This window comes from Ixodes scapularis, unplaced genomic scaffold, assembly GCF_016920785.2.
Source record: "Ixodes scapularis isolate PalLabHiFi unplaced genomic scaffold, ASM1692078v2 PGA_scaffold3__209_contigs__length_174095766, whole genome shotgun sequence".
Lineage (NCBI taxonomy): Eukaryota > Metazoa > Arthropoda > Arachnida > Ixodida > Ixodidae > Ixodes > Ixodes scapularis.
The window spans coordinates 40,033,152-40,053,147 of record NW_024609868.1 but is presented as its reverse complement, the minus strand read 5'-3'; the positions used below and the strand labels follow the sequence as shown (position 1 = coordinate 40,053,147).

The window sequence follows — 19,996 nt, the reverse complement described above, 5'->3', positions numbered from 1 at the left end:
TGTATGTGTATCTAAAATCTGTAAAATTTGATGCCAGAACTATGGCTTACTTGCCATACTTGCTTTTTTTTCTTGGGGTGACAGCAAGTATAGAGTCATCCCGTCTGGAGCGGTGAATAATATTCCGCTCACTCACCTTCTTAATCGAGTCTCTTTGATGAACATTAGTCACTACTTAAAAGCGTTGTCAATTTTTGCGGATGAACTTCGGTTGGAACACGAACACGAGTGCACGCGAGGAAAAGGTGGACATAGACGCCACTTCACTTCTTCCTTGCGTGTGTTTGTGTACACGTTCAAGCCGACCCCACTCGCAAGGTAATGAACCAACAAGCTCGGCTCAAATTTAGCCGATCTTAACTCAACACTTCGTCGTGCACTTCATCGGTGGTCTTCAAAGCATTTCATTCCAGTGGCTTCCTTTCTTATCTAAGCGTTGCTTGCTCTTTCAAAGTGTAGTCTGACTTAAGGTTCCGCTTTGTTTTTGCAGTCACTGCATCTCAACCACCCCAGAGGCCCTGGGTACAAGTCGCCCACCCAACACGATCGCACCCGTCGAGTAAGTTCTTAACGCTTCCTGACTTCGGCATGCCTAATGAAGGGCATGAAGCGTATTTATTTCTGGTCCGGTTCGGCTTCGCCGATCAGGAAGCAGCGTCCATTAGACGCTCCTGCATCCTCGGGTGGCCTTGAGGTTGTTTGCGTAGGCTCGTGAATATGTTGAAAACCACTAAATCAACCACTCATTGAAACCACTAAATCAACTCATTTAGAAAGATTTAAGTAGGTATGTTCCGTGTTTCTGAATAAATTCAATAAATTCCGAAGGACACTCGCCGGCGAAATTTTCGACAATTCGGATTTATCCGTAAAATTCTGAATTTCGAGATCACGATGGCAAAATAAAAGGTAAAAAAAAGGCGATGTTTTACGAATTGAAGTTTTTCAGAGCACAGGGGAAGTGGTCCTTAAAAAAAAAGCCAATTCACTATTTTTTTTTGGAGGGGAGGGGGGCGATTGACAAAGGGGAGTTTCCCGTTTATCTCGTCAAGGTTTGTTCAGTGCAATATAGGACGATGTATTTCTGGTTTTCATGCGTCCAGGAGTTTGGAAATTTCAAAATATCGACGTTTATTAAAGTAACGCTTGTTTTCAAGATTTCTCGTGGTACAGTTAGTACTGCTAATCGTAAAGGTGCCAGTGCCATATGCAACTGCAGAAATATCTTTCTATACTGATGAGTTTTTCGTGAATTTAGCGTGTTTTAGTCCATACATTATAGTTATCTTTAAAAAAAAAAGGACAAAGTGAAAATAAAGGATTGAAGAAAAAAAAATCAACTCCGATAAACCCAGAATTTCTATCGAAAGATGAAATCCAATCAACACCCTCCGATTTTCACAAAAAAAAAAACTGAAAACATGGAATCTTAGATAAGTGCAATCCACTTATAACGATAATGAGAAGTGGATTGCACTTGCAAGGCAAAAAACAAAACAAAAACACTTTACAACGTTCTGAAAAAAAAAAAAATCTTTTTGGTTGGACGCATTTCTAGGTTTCGGTTTCTCATTGGTCCTGCTCCCCGGTGGCCGAGGCGCGAAGCTCTCGTAGGATGGAGAGAAGTATGGCACAGTTGGTGTTACGTGTCTCAGTTACCGGAGAGCCTGACGGCGGGCGCGAAGATGCACTCCGATAAAGAAAACGAAACCTAGAAATGCACCCAAATATATATATATATATATATATTTTTTTTTTAACGCCGTAAAATTATTATATTATCTCATTTTAGAAAGAGGCGGTCCCGGGCAGCTTGTATTTTTAAAATGAGTTTATATAACGGTTTTTGATTATGCTTATCAAGTTTCTAATTGGAACCATATGTTTATTTGACTAATCACAGAGTTTATTAGTAAATTTTAGGTAATTATTTAGCTAATTTTTTTTTGTTTTTTTGCAACCTTTGACGTTTGTTGTGGGTGGCGATTTGTCCCTGGAAATACTTTTTTTTTCTACCACCAATATTTTAGGGATTTCTGAAAGCCTTTGTTGAAACACTTGGTATATTACTGTCCACCCTAAGGGCCTCATTTTTTCTGGATTTTTTGATCATATGCGTTAGTTTCCACGCTAATTGGAGCGATCAAGGCGCTCACAATCACTTTGTGGATTCCTTTTTATGATTAGTGTGTTTCTATAGCATTTTGGGGATTTTTTGTTTGCTGTCTTTACCCCTCTCCCCTCATGTAATGCATTCTTTGCCAATTTATTTGGGTTAAACAAACTTGAACTTGAACTGGTCGGTAACTTCGAGGAAATGTACCTTACAGGAGATGCCTTTATTGTTAGTGCTGTCTGGGTTGGCCCTAAAGGTGACCTGTTTCCCTGGCACTAAGAGTTAGATGGATGGAAATGTATGTATAGGAATTTTTAAAGCATTTTATTCTCTATTAGCCCCGAGAGCGAACACAAGCATCGCTGCGGTCGCCGCATTTTGATTGGGTGAGGTGTACGTTGATGTCAGGCGAAGGACTCCACTTTGAGTTCTCGCATCCAGTTCGCTTCTCTGCACCCTTTTCCTCATGACCGTAGGGTTTGTGATCATGCTGACCTACTGTTCAGTGCTTCAATGCGAATCTTAAAAGAACCCGGTATCGTCTTTCCCTGCCCGAGGATGTCGAGGTTAAGGAAAACATGAACAATCAAACTAAGAATAGGAAAGGCACCGTCATTGTCGGCTGTTGTGTGCCGTAAGCACTTTGAGGAGTGGGACTTTGTTTACCCACTCTACAAGATGCTGGGAGAGACCTATTCCGACGGCCTTTCTGTATCTTTTATAAATGTGCTTGTCACGTTTGCCTTTATAATTGGGTTACAAAAAAGTACCGAAAGCTATCGGCTGAGGCAATTCTGTCAATGAACTTCCATACAAAGCTTGGTGACTGGTGCGCTACTGAAAAAAATCTGCATGGTGCTTCCGCCCGTCCACACTAGTCCACACGACACAAGTTGATCAAGCGAGCGGTCGGCGATGTGGCGGCGTAAGTGTTTAAGACGCTGAAATTCTGTTCCTTGCATGTTCATGAGTTAAGGGAACATTACACCCCACTTTGCGGGCATACAAATTTAACTTATATCAAAGGCCTATGGGCAGTTTCACGTGCGATTCTCTCTCCATGGCCCGAAATTTAACATGTTGCTCGAGCAGTATGCAGCTTTTCTCCTGATAAGTTTTTGTTTAAAAGCAAAAAAAAAATAGCATACATAACCTGTTAATTCATTTGGACCATCAGCAGCATTGGTTGTGTGAGATGTAAATATATTGTGATGCTCCTGCAATTGTGGCTGCAATTCTTCCTTTTTATATACCAGCTGTGATTCATGCGCTGCCTGCCCTGTCAACCATGCCTGAAATGTTGGTTGAAGTTTCACTTGCAGCTACGGGCCATACCTCAATAAAGCCACATATGAAAATCCTCATTTCCTGCAACAAACACACACACAAAAAGGAAATAGAAAGGAATGTGTTTACAACTAACATTGTCACAACCTCCGCAGGGCGAGCGAGGGAAGCATTTTGTCTTCGGCGTGACGTCACTCCGGCTTGCCGTAAGGGGTCGCCAAACAAACTTCTCTGGGCTCATTCAGTAGTTTGATTCGTCTGAAGCTGTTGAACATACACTACATGTCAGCTGATCTATCCGTTGCATTTGGCATTCATTGCATTACATCTTCAGTCCCAATGAAACTGATGTCACCAGATTATTTGACTTGCCCCTAACCACTTTTCCACCAGGGACACAGGCTGTACCATGCTTCTAATTTAGCATGTAATACCCTTTGGAATCCCTTTGGTAAATGCAAAGCCGTTTCTTTTCACATTTGTTGGTTTTGTGCATTTTATGTAAATGGCGGCAATGGTGACAGGTGCTCAAACAAAATAAAAGGGATTCTGCCCAAAGTAATCTGCAGGGAATACCGGAACATCCCGAAAAAAGAGGGTAGATTATCTTTCCGTGTATGACTCGCAGAAGGTGGAAGGAATGCTGCTCGTCTGGTTCCTCGCCTGCCGATGCCTACATCAGTAGCCCTAGACCACACTGGAACCATCATATTATTTGGAAGACAGAAGGAGCACTCTTTTACTTCTCTCCTAAGTTGTCCAAGGAGCTCTTACTATTGCTGTCAAAGCCTGTTCTCTTGTACAAATTGTCTAAACTCTGGCAGCGTGAATTTATGGTTAGGCTATCTTTCGAAGACTGGGCTATCTCTCAGGATTAATGGCTTTTTAGATTAATATGGCCCTTCGAGGTGCTGTACGTCCCCAATGTTTTTTGTGGGAAGTAGTCTGCTGACACTGCTGCCTCGCTGTCTCTTCTTGCCTTGCAGCCGTGTTCACTGTGATGTGCTACAATGTGTTGTGTGACAAGTATGCTACGAGACAAGTGTATGGTTACTGTCCCTCGTGGGCACTCAGCTGGGAATACAGGAGGAAAGGGATCATGGACGAAATCCGGCACTACTCGGCAGACATCATCTCACTCCAGGTGGGCCAGGCTGCTGCTTCTTTCTTTGTAGAGGGTTTCGCGACTCGAGCGAGGCTTTATTGCTGTTGCACTTCTCAAAAGCAGTCCCTAAGAAAATATGTGAGAGCAGCTTTTTCTATACTCATATTCACCTCAAGAACCATAGTAAAAAAGTCGGGATCCTATCGAAATGTTACTAGTGTCGCCCTTTGTGTGTTGAGTGCATCGTAGAGTTGCTTTGCTATTTTCTTGAGACTTGCATGTTTCAAATACCAAGAGCATTGTTTCCTTCTTCAAAAACCAAATCTTGTTAGAACTGCTTTGTGCAGCGCTAAAATAATGTGCAGAACTTCCCCTCTTTTGCGTGGCAAACATAGGGATTTTGTGACTGTGAAGTTTTGTTGTGGCCCATTCACCGTATAGTTTGTCTTGCAATGTACTCTGTGCAAGACAGAACGGACACGACATTGGTGCTCTGTCACATTTTACTTAGACAAGTATTGAGCAGCACCAAATTTTACTGCTAGGGTTGGTTCCCGAAACGAACATTTTACAGCATACCAAATAGAAGAATTGATGAGTCTTTCAATTCTAAGAAAAAAAAATAGAAAATACTGGCAACTGCTTGTTTGTGTAAATAGTATCATGCTCTTTACATATGTGGGTTGTTTTCTTTTTAAACTCGAAAATGTTTTCCCTGAAAAAAAAAGCAACTTGAGATAGATACTTTCCTTTTAGATAAAGTCGACTTTGACGGGCATTGTAGCATTATAGTGTAATCATTAATACAAAAATTAGACTTTGTTAAAATTTACTTATCTTTCAAGGTAATATGTAGCTGGTATATTTAGTAGAGGCTTTCAGCCTATAGTAAGTCATAGCAGTTGTTAGATTTTATAAACAATATAATCCAATACTATCTTGAAGCCTTTTGTCATTTTTTGGGTGGACTTCTTTGCTGGTGTAGTGCATGCTGTTCAACAGTCTGCTATTGTTATCACACTGCTACGTTGTTGCATATTAAAATCCAGCAGAGTGTTGTAGTAGTAGTAGGATAGGACGTGTCCTTTCACCAACAAGGTTGTTCTTTCAACTTTTTTTCTTTGTTTTTTGCAGGAAGTGGAAACAGAACAATTCCATGGATTCTTTCTTCCGGAGCTGAAAAGGGACGGCTATGATGGTATCTTCTCCCCAAAGTCTAGGGCCAAGACCATGTCCGAGGGTGATCGGAAACACGTCGACGGCTGCGCCATTTTCTATCGTACAAACAAGTGAGCTATTTTACGAAACTTTCTGGCTGTTGACGTCTTTTACAGACTTTAAGAATCTGGAACCGACTACCTTTTATCCGGAAAAAAGGCTGGTTCTGTGGTCACAAAGGACATATATTAAAGTTTAACTAGACTTGCTGTTGGGCTAGTGATGCATGGTGCTGAGGAAACTTCTGCTCTTAAAACAGCGACGAACACTAAGCACTTGTTTGTGTTCCCTCCTTCGTGTCTGCCTCTTTTTTGTGCTTACAAGTTTCCTGAGCAAGATATGAAGGCATCACTTGTGTTTCCAAGTTGAAAAAGAGTACACATCTTGTTTGGCCTCAAAGTTAAAAAAAAAACATTGATGTGATTTTTTTTTTTTTTTTTAGGTTTTAGATTAGGCTTATGCGAATAGTGGATTTTGAGTTTGAAGCGAATAGTAATTTTGGCCAAATATTTTAAAATTGAATATTTAATATTTTAGAATTGAATATTGAATATTTTCTCTAAGCCTTTCACTACTGCATCGTGCTTAGACAAAAACCCAGCTGAGCTCGTGAAGGTTGTTCCCAAGCTTCCACTTGTCTTTTTTTAAACCAATATTAATTTATATATATTATTCTATTGTGGCTTTAGAAAGTCCAATGCCTACATTGCGATGGCGAGTGAACGCATTTGACATAAAATTAACCTTATAGAGATGCCCATGCTATACACAAATCTTTTCTTTAGTCATGAATGATTAATGTGGATTTCTCGGCATCTCTGCCTAACACATATTCACGCATAATGGCCAGTTTAATTATGAAAATTTTACTGCAATGTAGGTATCAACATTTAGATAGTATCTGTTTCTTTCTAAATATACCAGGTGTGTGCAAGCACCATCCCGCTTTGAAAGTGTGCTTTCCTCCTTAGTGCGCGGCAACAATATTTGTATTATTTGAAGGGTCGATCGCGGCGTTTTAGCCCCTTTGAGTGCGCTTCTTACCGAGCTCTGGTACACTGTGGAGAAACAACACCTGCGGAAGCAGGCTCTATGGTTTATGCTTCTCTGCAGTGCACCTGTGCTCGGCAAGAAGTGCGCTCAGCAGGGCTAACCTGCCGCGATCAACACTTAAAATAATATGAATATCGCAGTTCACCTTGAAATGAATATCGAAGAGCATACTAATTGAAAGTACTATTCGTAAATTTAAATATTTCCATGACACTATTTCAGATGCATAACAGAGGTTTTTCAGATGGTGCAGACTAGTTTCCAATTCAAACAGGCGATTCCTTGCTCTTCAAGTTGATCATTAAATGACTCATACATAAGCCACTTGTACCGGTGACATCACATGTGATAGCAGGAATGAAGAGAAATTCATCCACAAGCTGTTTATCTCCCATAGTCACGGAAGCTTAGGGCGACAGATGAGCCCTGCCTCACCCATTTTGTTTCTTGGGCCCTCAGTCGTTTCAGTTTTGATGGTCTCTGCAGTCGATCCATCAGTTGACGAATTGACATCAGAATCAATGTTGACGAACAAACTCATCTTGTTCACAGCAATCTGGCAAGAAGGGGTCGGTACAAATTGGCACGTTGCGTCTGGGCCTCCAAATGCCATCTTACCATTTTAATTATTTTTGGCCATGACAAAAATAGCTATTTTGTGTGGCATTTTGTTACTTCTTTTTTTTTTCCAGGAGAAACTATTAGGTTCACAATAAAATTCCTACATAGAAATAAAGCTAAAATAAATGTGTTTCTGAACGATGCTAACATCATAACAGAGACTTTATTTCTAAGACAAAATTTAATTTGTCAAACATTTTTTTCCCCGGAATTTTGACCAAACCTGGTGAAAACATGTCTATATCTAAAAAGAAATTTCAAACAAAATCTGAAATAAATCAAATGTTCTTCACTTTGATAATTAAAAGCTCTGCAAAAACCAGTTATAGCTCAGAAAAGTTGAGTTACCAAAGCTCAACTAGACCATCATAGCTGACATGTTAGTAGGCAAAGATGGTCTCTCACTGTGGTGAAGCACTTGTCATCAGAGCTAAAATGTAGCAATCTGGCTTTATCATCAGACCCACCATTGCAATCCAAGTCGAAAAAATCGACGGAGGATTCACAAGAATTGCTACGCTTGCGAGCACATGCCAGACCTGTGCAAGCGGCCAGGGCTGTCAGCAGCGACGCTTGGCTTAAAAATTTTTGGCCACGTGGAAAGAGAACCACAGAAATCAAATACGTTTTTTTTTTTCAAACTACCTACAAGATAGTGCAGTGAGCCCGAAAGTTCCAGAGTCGTGTATACTGGGAGAGCTTGGCGTTCTTTTGAACATACCGATAGTCTAGCAACCACGATTAGAGACTTTTCAACCTAATGTTTCCGTCGCCATATTGTGGTAGTAATTTAGTGTTGGTGGTAACGCGTTGCAGGTAACGGCGTTACCGGTAATGCGTTACTTTTTTTTTTTGGGTAAAGTGTAACATACTCGTTGTCTTTTACAAACAGTAACGGGTAACATGCTCATGTTACTTACTTCGAGTAATAAGTAACCGACTTACGTTACTTTTTTTTTTCTTCTCAAAACTTAAAAAGATTACACTTCAACTTTTTCCACGTTTTAGGCACCAAGTTTTTCGGGTTTTTTTTGTTTTTTTTTTGGTGAGTATATAGGTGAAACTGTAAAAAAGATAAAGTAATTATGTTCAGTTTCTGCATGAATATTAAATTTTTACAAGTATGGCGCTTATGCATACCTGTAACGTCAAAACAGTAAAATGTGTTTATAATTGAGAAAATAATGCAAAAGTGATGTGCATTATTTTTCATTCATAACGGTAATGGTAACTTGTTCCATTTATTTTGAGGTAATGTGAGACGGTAGTGTGTTCCTTTTTTATTTTTTGCAAGTAACGAGTAACGTATTTTGTTGCTTCTTTTTGGTAATGCTTACAACACTGCTAAATCATGATCCACTCTGGATTAGCCGCGCCATGTCTGCGGTAACACGTCATCGCACTGAAAGGGTCTCTCATTAACGTAAGCGCCTTTGGCTTTTCTGCACAATCAATTGCTCACACTTCCTTATCTGCAATGCTCACTAAAAATATTACCATCTTTAATTTTCTTTTCTTGTCTAGAAAATCCCACTGCCACCACCATTCAACACCGCGGAAAGTGCTTGCTATGCTGGAACTGAAATCTAAGCTCTAAATTGCCCGACTTTTTTTTTGCTTAAGAAAGCATGTTCTTGTTTGGAAACAAACAGAAAAAAGCTTACTTGTAAGTTTTTTTAGTGGAGATCGATGAAAAGTGAGCAGTCTTTGAATGCAGTGCTCAATTACAGGCTAGCAGAATACCAATAATTGACAAATGTTTTCATAACGCTACTTGTAACCTTAAATTTCTGTCGACTCGCTCAGAGGGGGGGGGGGGGGGGTCTGAGTGATACAAGAATCTCTGGGAAGCTCTGCTAAGCTTTTAAAGTGGGCCCCGTTCCGATCTATCGCGGGTGAGTGACGCTCTGTGGGCACAGTCAGGAAAGAGGAAAATGCAGAGGTCAACTTGTAATGGTGATATTTGGCCATTTGTACGCTTGCACGCCGCTACCACTTGACTGTTTTGCACAATTTGCTCAGGTTCATCCTGCTAAAGGAGCATCTGGTGGAGTTCAACCAACTGGCCATGGCCAATGCCGAAGGCTCGGACGACATGCTCAACAGGGTCATGACCAAGGACAACATCGGCTTGGCTGCCCTATTGCAGATCAAGGACGGGGCACTCGACAACGGTACCAGCACCTGTACCATTGTCTCGCGTGCACAAATCGCCTCTCAAGATCAGCTTTGCTGGTTTCCAGAACAATTCTGCAATTTAGTATCATAATGCTTTTGTGACGGGCATTTTTTCTGGCTTTTGAACAGGAACAATTCTTACTTAGCTAAAATGTTGAGAAAGACATCCCAAAAAGAAGTATGGAATAAGAAGCACGGAAAGTGTGAACTTGTTCTCACTAAAGCCACTCAGTGACACCTCGTGCCTTCTTGCACAATCGCCGTAAGACTAAAAAGCATCTCACAGGGGTGCTTGGAGAAGCGGCTTTTTGGTTAAAAAGCAACTTGCTCGATTCCAGAGATTGTGGGATAATGAGGGATTTCGCACTAAAAAGCCATAGTAAAAGACAGGATAATGAGTGATTTCACACTAAAAAGCCGAAGTAAAAGACACTACGTCGTGAAATCGAAACCGAAACTTGTGGTAGGGTTGCCTTGTTGCATGCCCATCCGGGAGGAACAACACGAAGCCGGGGTTTTCATAACAAGAAACTACATTTATTAGAGCAACGGGAAAGGTTTGTTAGTATTTAAAGTATAACAATTCCGTAGCGTTCGACCTACACGCCTCCGTGACCTCAGTTCATTTCCCCCCATTCTGTGGGCGTGTCCTCCTTTTATAGGCTCTCGCGCCTATTCTTGATGCACTGTTGTGCGCTTCGGACTGTGTCCTTTTTGGGCGGTCGGTAGCGGCCCCTAGGAGTGTTTGCAGACCCTCGCCCCCACAAACTTCAGCTCTGACCGGCAACATTGGCCTCAAGCCATCACATGGTATGAGATGTCACGTGATCTTCTTCGCAATGACGGGTGGGATTGGGGCAGGCGCAAGTGTCGTCTGCACTGCACTCTTCACCATGTTTTGATGTCTACGACATTCAATGACGTCTGCACAACTACGGCATAAGCCTGTGCATGCAGTGTCTGTAGTGTGGACGAGACTCCGAGAAACAATAATCACAAATGGTGAGGCGACGACTGCAGTTGTGACGCGGGAAACAGCGGTACGGCGGGGCAACCGGACAGTTTTCAAGAAGCGCACAGCGCAGGTGCGTTGCGCCAGTCACGTGGACTCCGCTGAGCACCGAGAGGAAACGTTGCTGATGTCACCCGTTACACTTGCTCGGAGAAGAAACATTTTAAGAATTTTAGGCAGGATTCAAACTCGTGACCCTTCGGCTGCTAGCCAGACAAGCTTTTGATTAGGCCATGTCCTTCGCACTTCCTGCTCACTAGAAGGTAGAGCATGAGAAGAGAGTGAGAAGGCCATGCGAACGGGGTCCGATGACGCTATTGTGTTTCCCTTTTCAGGGGCCACTGAAGTCGATTTTGGGATTGTCCTTTTGTGGTGACAACTCAATCTAGACACTCTAAGCTTCCCAACAAACCTGAAATCACGACCGTGCGTAGCTTATTTCTTCGTTAAAAGCATGTTCAAAGTTTGCGGCACGCCCTTTTTGGGACTTTCGAGTGAAGGGGTCGACGAAGGGTGCTTGTCGGCGATTTGCAAGCGATGGCTTTGCTTGCGGAGAAAAAGAGGAGTCTTATCCGAATGTGTACATATCGGGCACGCTTTGAAACAAGTTATAACCATATAATTTGGAATCGACGCGTATTGTAGGGCTTTCAATGTAGTCCGCTAGGTGCGCCACAGTTGCACCGTGCAGCTTTATCTGTATCGGCCAGATCCGAGCAATGCCGCAATGCGCTGAAGTGACGTAGGGACGCCAGCACCAATTGCTATGATAGCGCCGCGTGGTGCCTGTTTTCATCGCTCATGTGTTCCCTGCTTAACACGGGGTGTGAATTTCGAAAAAAAAACTCGTTATATTTGTGCCAATACGGTATGTTAATGTGAGGTTCCAAATTTGACACAGTCGAGGATGTGGGGTTAGTGGCACTTTTACCTACCAGTCTAAGGCTAGAACATAAAGGGCTAGATCAAAATTGAATGGGGGAAATTTACATCTTCCGCGCCGGGACCAATGACGTACTGTTAACTGGATAGTCCAAGAAGTCACCGTTTTAAAGTAACGAATAAAATAAAGGCTTTATTATGGTTAGATAAGGTTAAAACAATGACAAAGAGTACATTGAAAGGTTTCAGACATGAAAGTCTTCTATCAGTGCCTGGAAGCTGAGTGTACTTTTTCACTGTCCCGGGTGACACCCAGGGCGCGGGGGAGGTCGAGGCCCTGCGGCAGCAGGCGCTCAGCAACCGATCATCGTCCTCTTCTGTCTGAGCACCCCTCCTTGCCAGTTCGTGCGGTTTGGCTATAAACACCCTGGCTGGCCCCCGTTGGAGTGGTTTGGGCATGCCGTCCCTCCCTGGGAGTGGTCTGGGTTGCCGCACACAGGGTCGGAACACATTCACAAAGAAAAACAAGCCTCACTGCTGTATGTGATTTTAACAGTACCACCGTCGAAACTCGCGGCCATAAGATCAGTGTCGTCTTTTTCCCGCGGTCACAGCGAACCTGGAGGGCAAAGGCCTGCTGCAGCAGCAGGCTCCTTTGCTGGTGTGCACGGCCCACATCCACTGGGACCCGGAGTACTGCGACGTGAAGCTCATCCAGACCATGATGCTGATGCGGGAGCTGCGCTCCATCGTCGAGGAGGCCGTGCAGGTGCTCCGCTCGGCACCCCACCGCAGGGGCAACCCCGACACGGGCAGCGTGCCCCTGCTGCTCTGCGGAGACATGAACTCCCTTCCGGACTCCGGTCAGTGGCCTTCCCTTTCCCAGAGCGCTCCTGGAGGCTCGGTTTTATTACTCTGCCTAGAATGCATCTCCCACTGGTTCGTTTGCTGAGCCCTAAAATGTTTACCCTCGATTTCCGTCGAACGACATCCTAAAACCGTCATGTCATTGCTGGCTGCGATCCTGGTGGTGGTGTCGTGGCGGCGGGGGTAAATCTGGCAGGCGCCTATGCTGCTGCAGTTCGTTCTCCGACTAGACAGTCCGCGGAAGTTTCGGCGGCCAGGGGTCGAAACGTTGCAACTACAGCAACACTCGCATTCTCTGGCAACTATTTTTTCTCCTGAACTTGTACGCCCAGTTGCCAGGATTGCAACATTCGACAGCACAACACTCCGAATTTTGTGACGTCGTTTGTTGCCACTTTGGGCTTTGCTAAGGCCCTTTCACTCAGCACTGTTTGACTACAATATGTTAATGCAAAAGCATTAGCTGTCTCAAGGAGCGAGCCGATGTTATCAGCTTTGAAACCACGCCAAACGGCTTTTTTACACCACTTCGATCCCATTGACTAGTGCGCGTCCACAGCTAACGGCACCTTTTACACCGCTGCGATCCCATTGGCTATTGCGTGTCGACCAGGTTTCCATTCGTTGGACACGCAGGGGCATGAGGCGGCCGGTCGTTGAAACCGACGCTGGGCGTCAGTTTCAACGACCGGCCACCTCGTGGCGCTGCGTGTCTGTCAATGCTAGAGTTAGTTCTGCGTTCATCCCTGTAGTGCTGTCTTTGCTGCACGGCATGTCAAGTCTGCTCCTCACGAGACTCAATTCGGCGAATAGCGGCGCCGCTCAATCGAGGCGCACAGCGCACTCAAAAGCAGGGGAACGTACGCCGGAGCGCGCAACGTCTACTTTTCTGCACGGCATTTGATCCGTCTCCTCAGTTAATCGGATCTCGGCGAATAGCGTCACGGTGGCACGTGGAAAACAAACACACAACTTTGGCTTCCATAGGGAGCCTATACAGGAACTCTAGTCAGCGCCAGTCAGCGCGCCAACACGCGTAGAGCCAGATTGATGTATACGCTTTCGCATTCACAACTCATAAGAAGTGCTTAGGTGTACCTCTATCTTTTTGTTATGGTCGTGTGCAAACAGTGAATTTTGAGTTCGAAGCGAATAGTGGTTTTCCCAAATATTTCCTAATCGAATAGTTTTTCCAAGCCTCACTACCATGCACCGTGCTTAAAGGGGTAATGAAACTATATCAGGTTAGAAAGTTCCTGATTTGACTTTGCAGAGACGTACTGATGCTGGTCTGGCCCAAGTATACCTGCTCAGACCGCCACTGATTCAGAAGCTTCTTTGTCGCGGTGAAATTGCAATGATAAAAAGGGATTATTTCTTTCAGTCTTGCCTTCGCAAAGCTTGATGACGTAATTGTGGGGTTGAAACCACCCGCCTGTCGACAGTCGAGCACGGCTCATGGATTGGACACAAGAACTGCGTGAGCACTCGACTTCGGCTCGTAACAATCAATGCCTCGTCAGACACTCAGGTAGTCTTTATAGAGGGTGTTGCAATTCAAGCGAGGCCTTAATGCTGATTGCACTTCTCAAAACCGGTCAACGTGAAAACGTCTAAAAGCAGCTTTTTTTCTACTTGTATTCACCCCAAGAACCGTAGTTAAAAAAGTCGGGATCCTACCAAAATGTTACCAATGTTGCCCTTTATGTGTTAAGATATATGTAAGTGCATGATAGGTTAGATTTATGTTATTTTGTCAAGACATACATGTCTAAAATGCCAAAAGCATTGTTTCTTTCTTCAAAAGCCAAACCTTGTAAGAATGACTTTGTGCAGCACATAAATAATGCGTGTCCAACCACTGCGGTGACGAGAATAGCCGAACTCTAACAATGCCTGGAGCTCATCACGCGTTTTCTACTTTGCCGACCCCAGCGCGTGGCTATGATTAACGTTGGTGGCATAGGGTAGGCACCAGGCCACGTGGCCGCTTGTTCTTGCTTCGAGTTGAGGGTATGAACGATGCTCACATTTCTCTAATTTCTTTTGGCGACTGCCATTGCCTGGAAAGAAAACTAAGACAAGTTTCTTCAGTTATTAACATTAGGGAGTGACTCTAAGTAGTGTTTAGCAAAAGTAGAAAAATCGTTTCATGACTCTTTTAAACAAAAATTCTGCCAAACTCTTGAGGGTTGTTCTCAACCTTCCACTTGTACCCTTCTAAGCTAAGCTAATTTTAGTATAGCTATTCTTATAAACTTTGACATGTAAACAACAAAACTGTGGCAGCTATCCTAATCGTGGGGCATAATGAATCTGCTTGCTATGTAAAAATGTTCTTTCTTAAATTAAAAATTTGACAAAAAAAAACAATAAAACAAGCACAAATTATGAGTGCAGGTTGTCAAGACATCACTCTTGAGGGAGTTGTGAGAGCACTTGGGCTGGATACTTGTTTGGATTTAATTTATGCATGCCTTAGCCATTTCTGAAGTTCATGAGGAACAAAGGGCGCACACTCACACCAACAAGAATGCCTACCTGGAATTTTATGGCGGCGCAAGTTCGTATCTCTGCTGTGTCTCTCTTGACCTTGTCTACTAGCTGGGTGGGTGTCTCATAGACACGTGGCCCTCTGGGAATGGCCCAAGCGGGTGGCACCTTTTCTGACACTGTTCCGCCGTCCCTTGGTGCGTGCAGGCGTGATCGAGTTTCTCAAGACGGGCCACGTGTCGGCAGACCACCCGGACTTCAAGGAGCTGGGCTACAAGGACTGCCTGCGCAAGATGTGCATTGAGTCGGACTCCTTTGTCGGAAGCACCTACACCCACCCGTTCAAGATCAAAGAGGCGTACGCCGACGGAGTCATGCCCTACACCAACTATACGTGAGGACCCTCAAGTTTTGGCGAGTGTAGAAAGAATTCAAACACCGGCTGTGTGCCCACAACAGAGCAGAAAGAAGAAAGGGAAGTCTGAGGAAGGAGAAAGAAAGGTTCCTTACTTATCTGTGGACATCTCTTAGAGAGAGAGCGAGAGAGAGGTAATAGAACTGGGGAGATTGGCTGTGACACCTCCTCGATAACGAGGCCATAGTTGTATATTTGCTGCGTCGGGAAGTCGGCATGAGGAGCAGATTGGACACGAGTACTACGTCACTGCTGGGACTTGGTGCCCTCGCCGATCGAACACGAGTGCTGACGTAGCACTCGTTCCTAATTTGTGCCCCTGGCCTCCCTTGGCAGGTCACGTAAAAAAAACCTAGCACTAAGATCTTGTTACGTATCTAGCAGGTCTCAAAAAGGGTATCGGTTCCTTGAACCAACATCAATTTTCACTTTTTTCGGTGGGGTTTTAAAATTTTAAATTAAGCGTAACACAATTTTTCACGTGTACACTCATTTTCCTCTCTTATTTTGCATGCACAATCTGACACAAACTGTAAACGTGTTAGAAACGATTGTATTGAGGAAGGTGAAAGTGCAGTGGCCAGGTTTTGTACGTTGGCGTGTCCTTTATTCACCTATCTGTTTCGTTCATCACATCCTGTCCTCTATGCCACTGATTGAATCACCATAACAGCATGTAGAGGTTCAACGTGCCGGAGTGCAGTAACAGTCTCCAACTTTGTAGCCAATTTTTCCGACCTCTTGTATTGACTCCTCTCCCCCCCGCCCAGGTTCGACTTCAAGGGCGTCATCGACTACATCTTCTTCTCGCGGCAACACCTTTCGGTGCTGGGGGTGCTGGGACCCCTGGACCAGCAGTGGCTGGAGGAGAACAAAGTGGTGGGCTGCCCGCACCCCCACGTGCCCTCCGACCACCTGCCCCTGCTCGCGCAGCTCGAGCTAGCCCTGCCGAGCAACGGCTTTGTGCAGCAGCGCAGGTAGCAGCCGGAGGAGGCCCCCTCGCCCACCTACACGGCCCCCTCATCCTCATTCGTCGTCTCGTGTCTTGCGACGCGGCCAGCACTCCGTCTTTAAGGGACAACCTACCCGGCGAAGACTGCGGCGACGTAGCCGGAAAAAGAGCGGCCGGAACGCCGGAGGCCTTTCCAAAAAGTTGTGTTTCTGTAAATTTTTAGGACCCCTTTTAGTTTTTGTTTTTCCCTTCTTTCTTTCTTCCCACATGCACATACACGAGGCAAGTGGGTTCGAAGCGGTCTCGGCTCGATCGAGCGTTCAAACCGAGGCATGGATTTGCGGTTGGCAAGTGCACCACCACCGTCGTCGCGCTCGGTGCAAGGAGTCAACGCCTCTTCGGACAGGGTTTCGGGGTCTGTGCGGAGATTGGGGCAAATGACAGAAGGACGGCAGCTTTTATCCGAGAGAGTGTTCGTTGTTTGCCGTCTTAGGGCTGCCCAGGTACGGTGTGGTGTACGTACGCATGAAACACCAAGAGGCCAGGCATGATGGCGGGACTGTTGAGCAGGCAGGCAGTGCCGAAACCTGCAACAGCTTTTCTCTTTTTTTTGCTTTCCTTTTTTTTTCTCTTTTTTAAGGAGGCCGCGGCTTTGGCGGTTTTCTAACCGAATCACCCACAATGAATAAATTATTGAAAAACCGACATTGTGAAATAAAGATTGTGCTTTCGCCCATATTGGGGTCTTTTATATCTCCCTACGGTTGCAATCGTGCAAGGCAATTGCCATACAAATTTTTCTGCTCGCACTTTACTATGCGGTTTGTTGAATCGTGCGGTTTGTTGAATCGCCGGCAGCTGGTGTGAAACAAGGAAATAGGAGAGCTGTTTTAAAACCTCCGAGACAGTCATTTGGTGGGTGAATTTCTTTCTTGGTGCATTCCGATTTTTGTCGCCAGCACTCTTCGAGTTTTTTTCCACAGTGGCGGGTGAATACTGGGCAACAAGATATTGGTTGCAATGTCCGCAGACCCCTATGTCGTGTGTGAAAGCACTTGGACTGCCTAAGCCTAAGGGAACGGAGAGAGGTGCCACTCGGTTTTGTGTCACAACCTTCTCCCGGCTGCCTCTGTCTAGTGGCGTTCCTTTCTCCTAAAGGAGCGGACACTCGCTCCCCCCAACCGTCCAGCCCTTTTCTTCTTGTTTCGAGAAGCCCAGAGTAAAACAATAAGCAAAGTCAATCCTTGCTTGTCACAGGGTTGTTGAATGACTGGATGGCCCAAGGCTTTCATCGGTCTCAAAAGCTGGCTCTTGCAGGTCTTGTCGATGGCGTCTGCTAAGCCTTGTTGGCAGAAATGCACCTGCGTGTGAATGCCGTCTGCTCTTACACTAGAACTGCCATCTCTTGGTTTGCAACTTTATGCTACAATCTCAAACTACAGTGCTCTATCTTTTTTTTGTTTTTGTTTTTTTTCTTCCGCATTTTGGATTGGTTTTTGCTGAAATTGCATGGAATGCCAAACTACTTTCCAAGCATTGATGCCTGGACCATGTAATGAGCGTTGGGGCTGGCGCATCAAATCACTCTGCTGCTGATCAACGGGCTTCGTGCGAGCTTGCGAGAAAAAGCAAAGATGAAAACTTTGGTCGACACGGTCTCGTTATTCTTTGATAAGCGGCGCATTGCTTACGTCTTTAGGCTGGGTGCAGTGTTTTATGGTTTTCGGGTGATGGAGGAAATTGGCAGCTGGTTGCTCCTTTTGTGAGGGCACACGAAAGCACGGGGTCAGAAATGGGACCCTGCCAAGGTTTAGTCCTGTAGTCTAGAACTGAGACACCTGGGGAAACTTTGGTTACATGTGTGGAGCTACACGAGAAAGAGAATGTACAAATGTCCATGTTTATGGTACGCTTTGTCATGTCGAAAGAATGCATTCCACTCATACTAGTAAATCATCGAAGCTTCTTGGAACACTAACCTGGGAACGCTGAAAGCGATGCCTGTGTTGGCTTTGCTCTCCACGTTCACTGCGCTATCAAAGTCGCAGCCCGGTTTTTTTTCACAGCCTTGTGGAGAAGGGGGGCCCATAACAAACACGCATTGCAAAACACAGTTGTCTTTTTGTACGTGGATGTACCAGAACTTTTTTCTTTGTTTCTCCGGATTAGGGAGGCAATTTTTTCACTTTCTCCGCTTGTTCATTATGTTGCGTGTAGAGTCCAGAGCTATTGAAGACCGGCACACAAATGGAGGTAGAGATCTATCTGAATCTGAAAATATTTTTTTTTCATCGTTCTTTGCTTTGCTGCCGTGCTTCTTTTTGGGTTGCCTTTTTGTGCGATTCAATCGGGCACCACATCATCTGGTGTTCAGCTTCTCTCTTTGAAGAATACGAGGTCAACAAACATGTGGATGGTTTCTTTTCCTTGCTGCTCTCACACTCCATGCAGTGCTGTAGATATGTTGTTTTTTTTTTTGCTTGCGAGTATTGTAGATGAAGCATGTTCTGTACAATGTATTAATGTACATAGAAACTTCAGAAAACAAATAAGAAATGGGAGACCGTCTCTTTGTAAAAAAATAAACTTCATCGTCATGGTATGCCCTTTTCTTTGTAGTTTATTTTTAGTCTGCACAGTCATTTGTATCTTCCGTCTGTCGTCACTTGCATTCAGTATTGTAGGCTGCATATGTGCACGCGAGGAAAAAAGTTTGTGTGAAGTATTTGCCCTGGCAACCCAATGGCTGCATTGGCAAAAGGTTGTTTTTAAATCTCTTGCAGAATTGTTTTTAACTAAAAGCAGCCTAGCTCTTGCCTTGTAAGTGTGTCAAATTTCAAAGTTGTTCATTGTGGGTGTTGTAGATGATTCTTCAAATTGAAATAAAACATGGTCAAAGTGCTGGCGTCGTACAGTGTGCGTGTCATTGATTTGAAACTTCATGGAAAACAGCAACAGGAGTTTCCTGGGTGTCGGGTAAGAGGGATGTGGTGCAGGCATACCTTGGAATGTGGAGGGTCACTGTTTGATGGTTGGATGAATGGCTGTCGATGGGTTGAAAGAAACACTAACACCCCCCCCCCCCCCCCTCTCCCCTTTCCAATTCCTTTTTTTTTTTTTTTATTACAGTGGAGTGGTTAAGGGTTAGTTTCCCCAGGATTGTGTCCATCAGCAAAGAAATGACACAGAACCCTGGACAGCTACCGCCATCTATGAGCGACAGTGGCGGCAACCTGTCGAGGCCTGTCCACTCTGGGTTGCCGACTTGCGGCCGGCCATTAGTTCATTCCCACCATTGTACAGCTTCGCTGGTCTTCCTTCTTCACCAGAGTGGAAAGGCTGAAAGTTTTTGTTAGGTGTCGGGGAACTACCCAATCTATATTTTTCTACAGCATCGCATATAATTTTGAGAAAATAATAAAACAAAGTAACTGCTCGAAACCGAAACTGGACTGGGGAGGAAGAATAAATGTAGAGGAGAGTTGGAAGAGGTCACAGGACTGCAAAACTTTTTTCTTCAACATATTTACGGCTTTTTAGAAGCCACAAAAAATTGGTATTGTATTTATTTTTTAGTTTTAATATTGATATGTGCCCTCGATGACCCACGACTTTGATTATATTTGGTGGTTTTGTCTAAACCATAGGAAACGGCACGTGACCATGGAGAAAAGAGTGCTACTCAAACTGGCCAATACTCGATCAGCGGTTTTCGGGCGGAAAGAAGAATTTCAAGCTGCCAATTGGGTTCTGGATAGTCGAGCTCTCGTATGTCATGTACAAATAAAAACCTTAGC

At 44.4% G+C, this 19,996-nt stretch overlaps 1 protein-coding gene across 5 annotated transcripts in view; it reads left to right on the top strand.

Moving 5' to 3' along the window:
* The window catches only part of LOC8038800 (CCR4-NOT transcription complex subunit 6-like), a 231,898-nt gene extending 212,790 nt beyond the window's left edge, over nt 1-19,108 (top strand). For all 5 annotated transcript variants that reach the window (XM_042292401.1, XM_042292400.1, XM_042292399.1 and 2 more), the window contains 7 exons: nt 491-559; nt 4,390-4,547; nt 5,643-5,797; nt 9,423-9,574; nt 12,087-12,335; nt 15,040-15,226; nt 16,018-19,108. In XM_042292401.1, the coding sequence (XP_042148335.1) occupies nt 491-559; nt 4,390-4,547; nt 5,643-5,797; nt 9,423-9,574; nt 12,087-12,335; nt 15,040-15,226; nt 16,018-16,228 (1,181 nt within the window). In that variant the 3' untranslated portion in view covers nt 16,229-19,108. The remainder of the gene's footprint in view (nt 1-490; nt 560-4,389; nt 4,548-5,642; nt 5,798-9,422; nt 9,575-12,086; nt 12,336-15,039; nt 15,227-16,017) is intronic.
* The last annotated feature ends 888 nt before the right edge of the window (nt 19,109-19,996 follow it).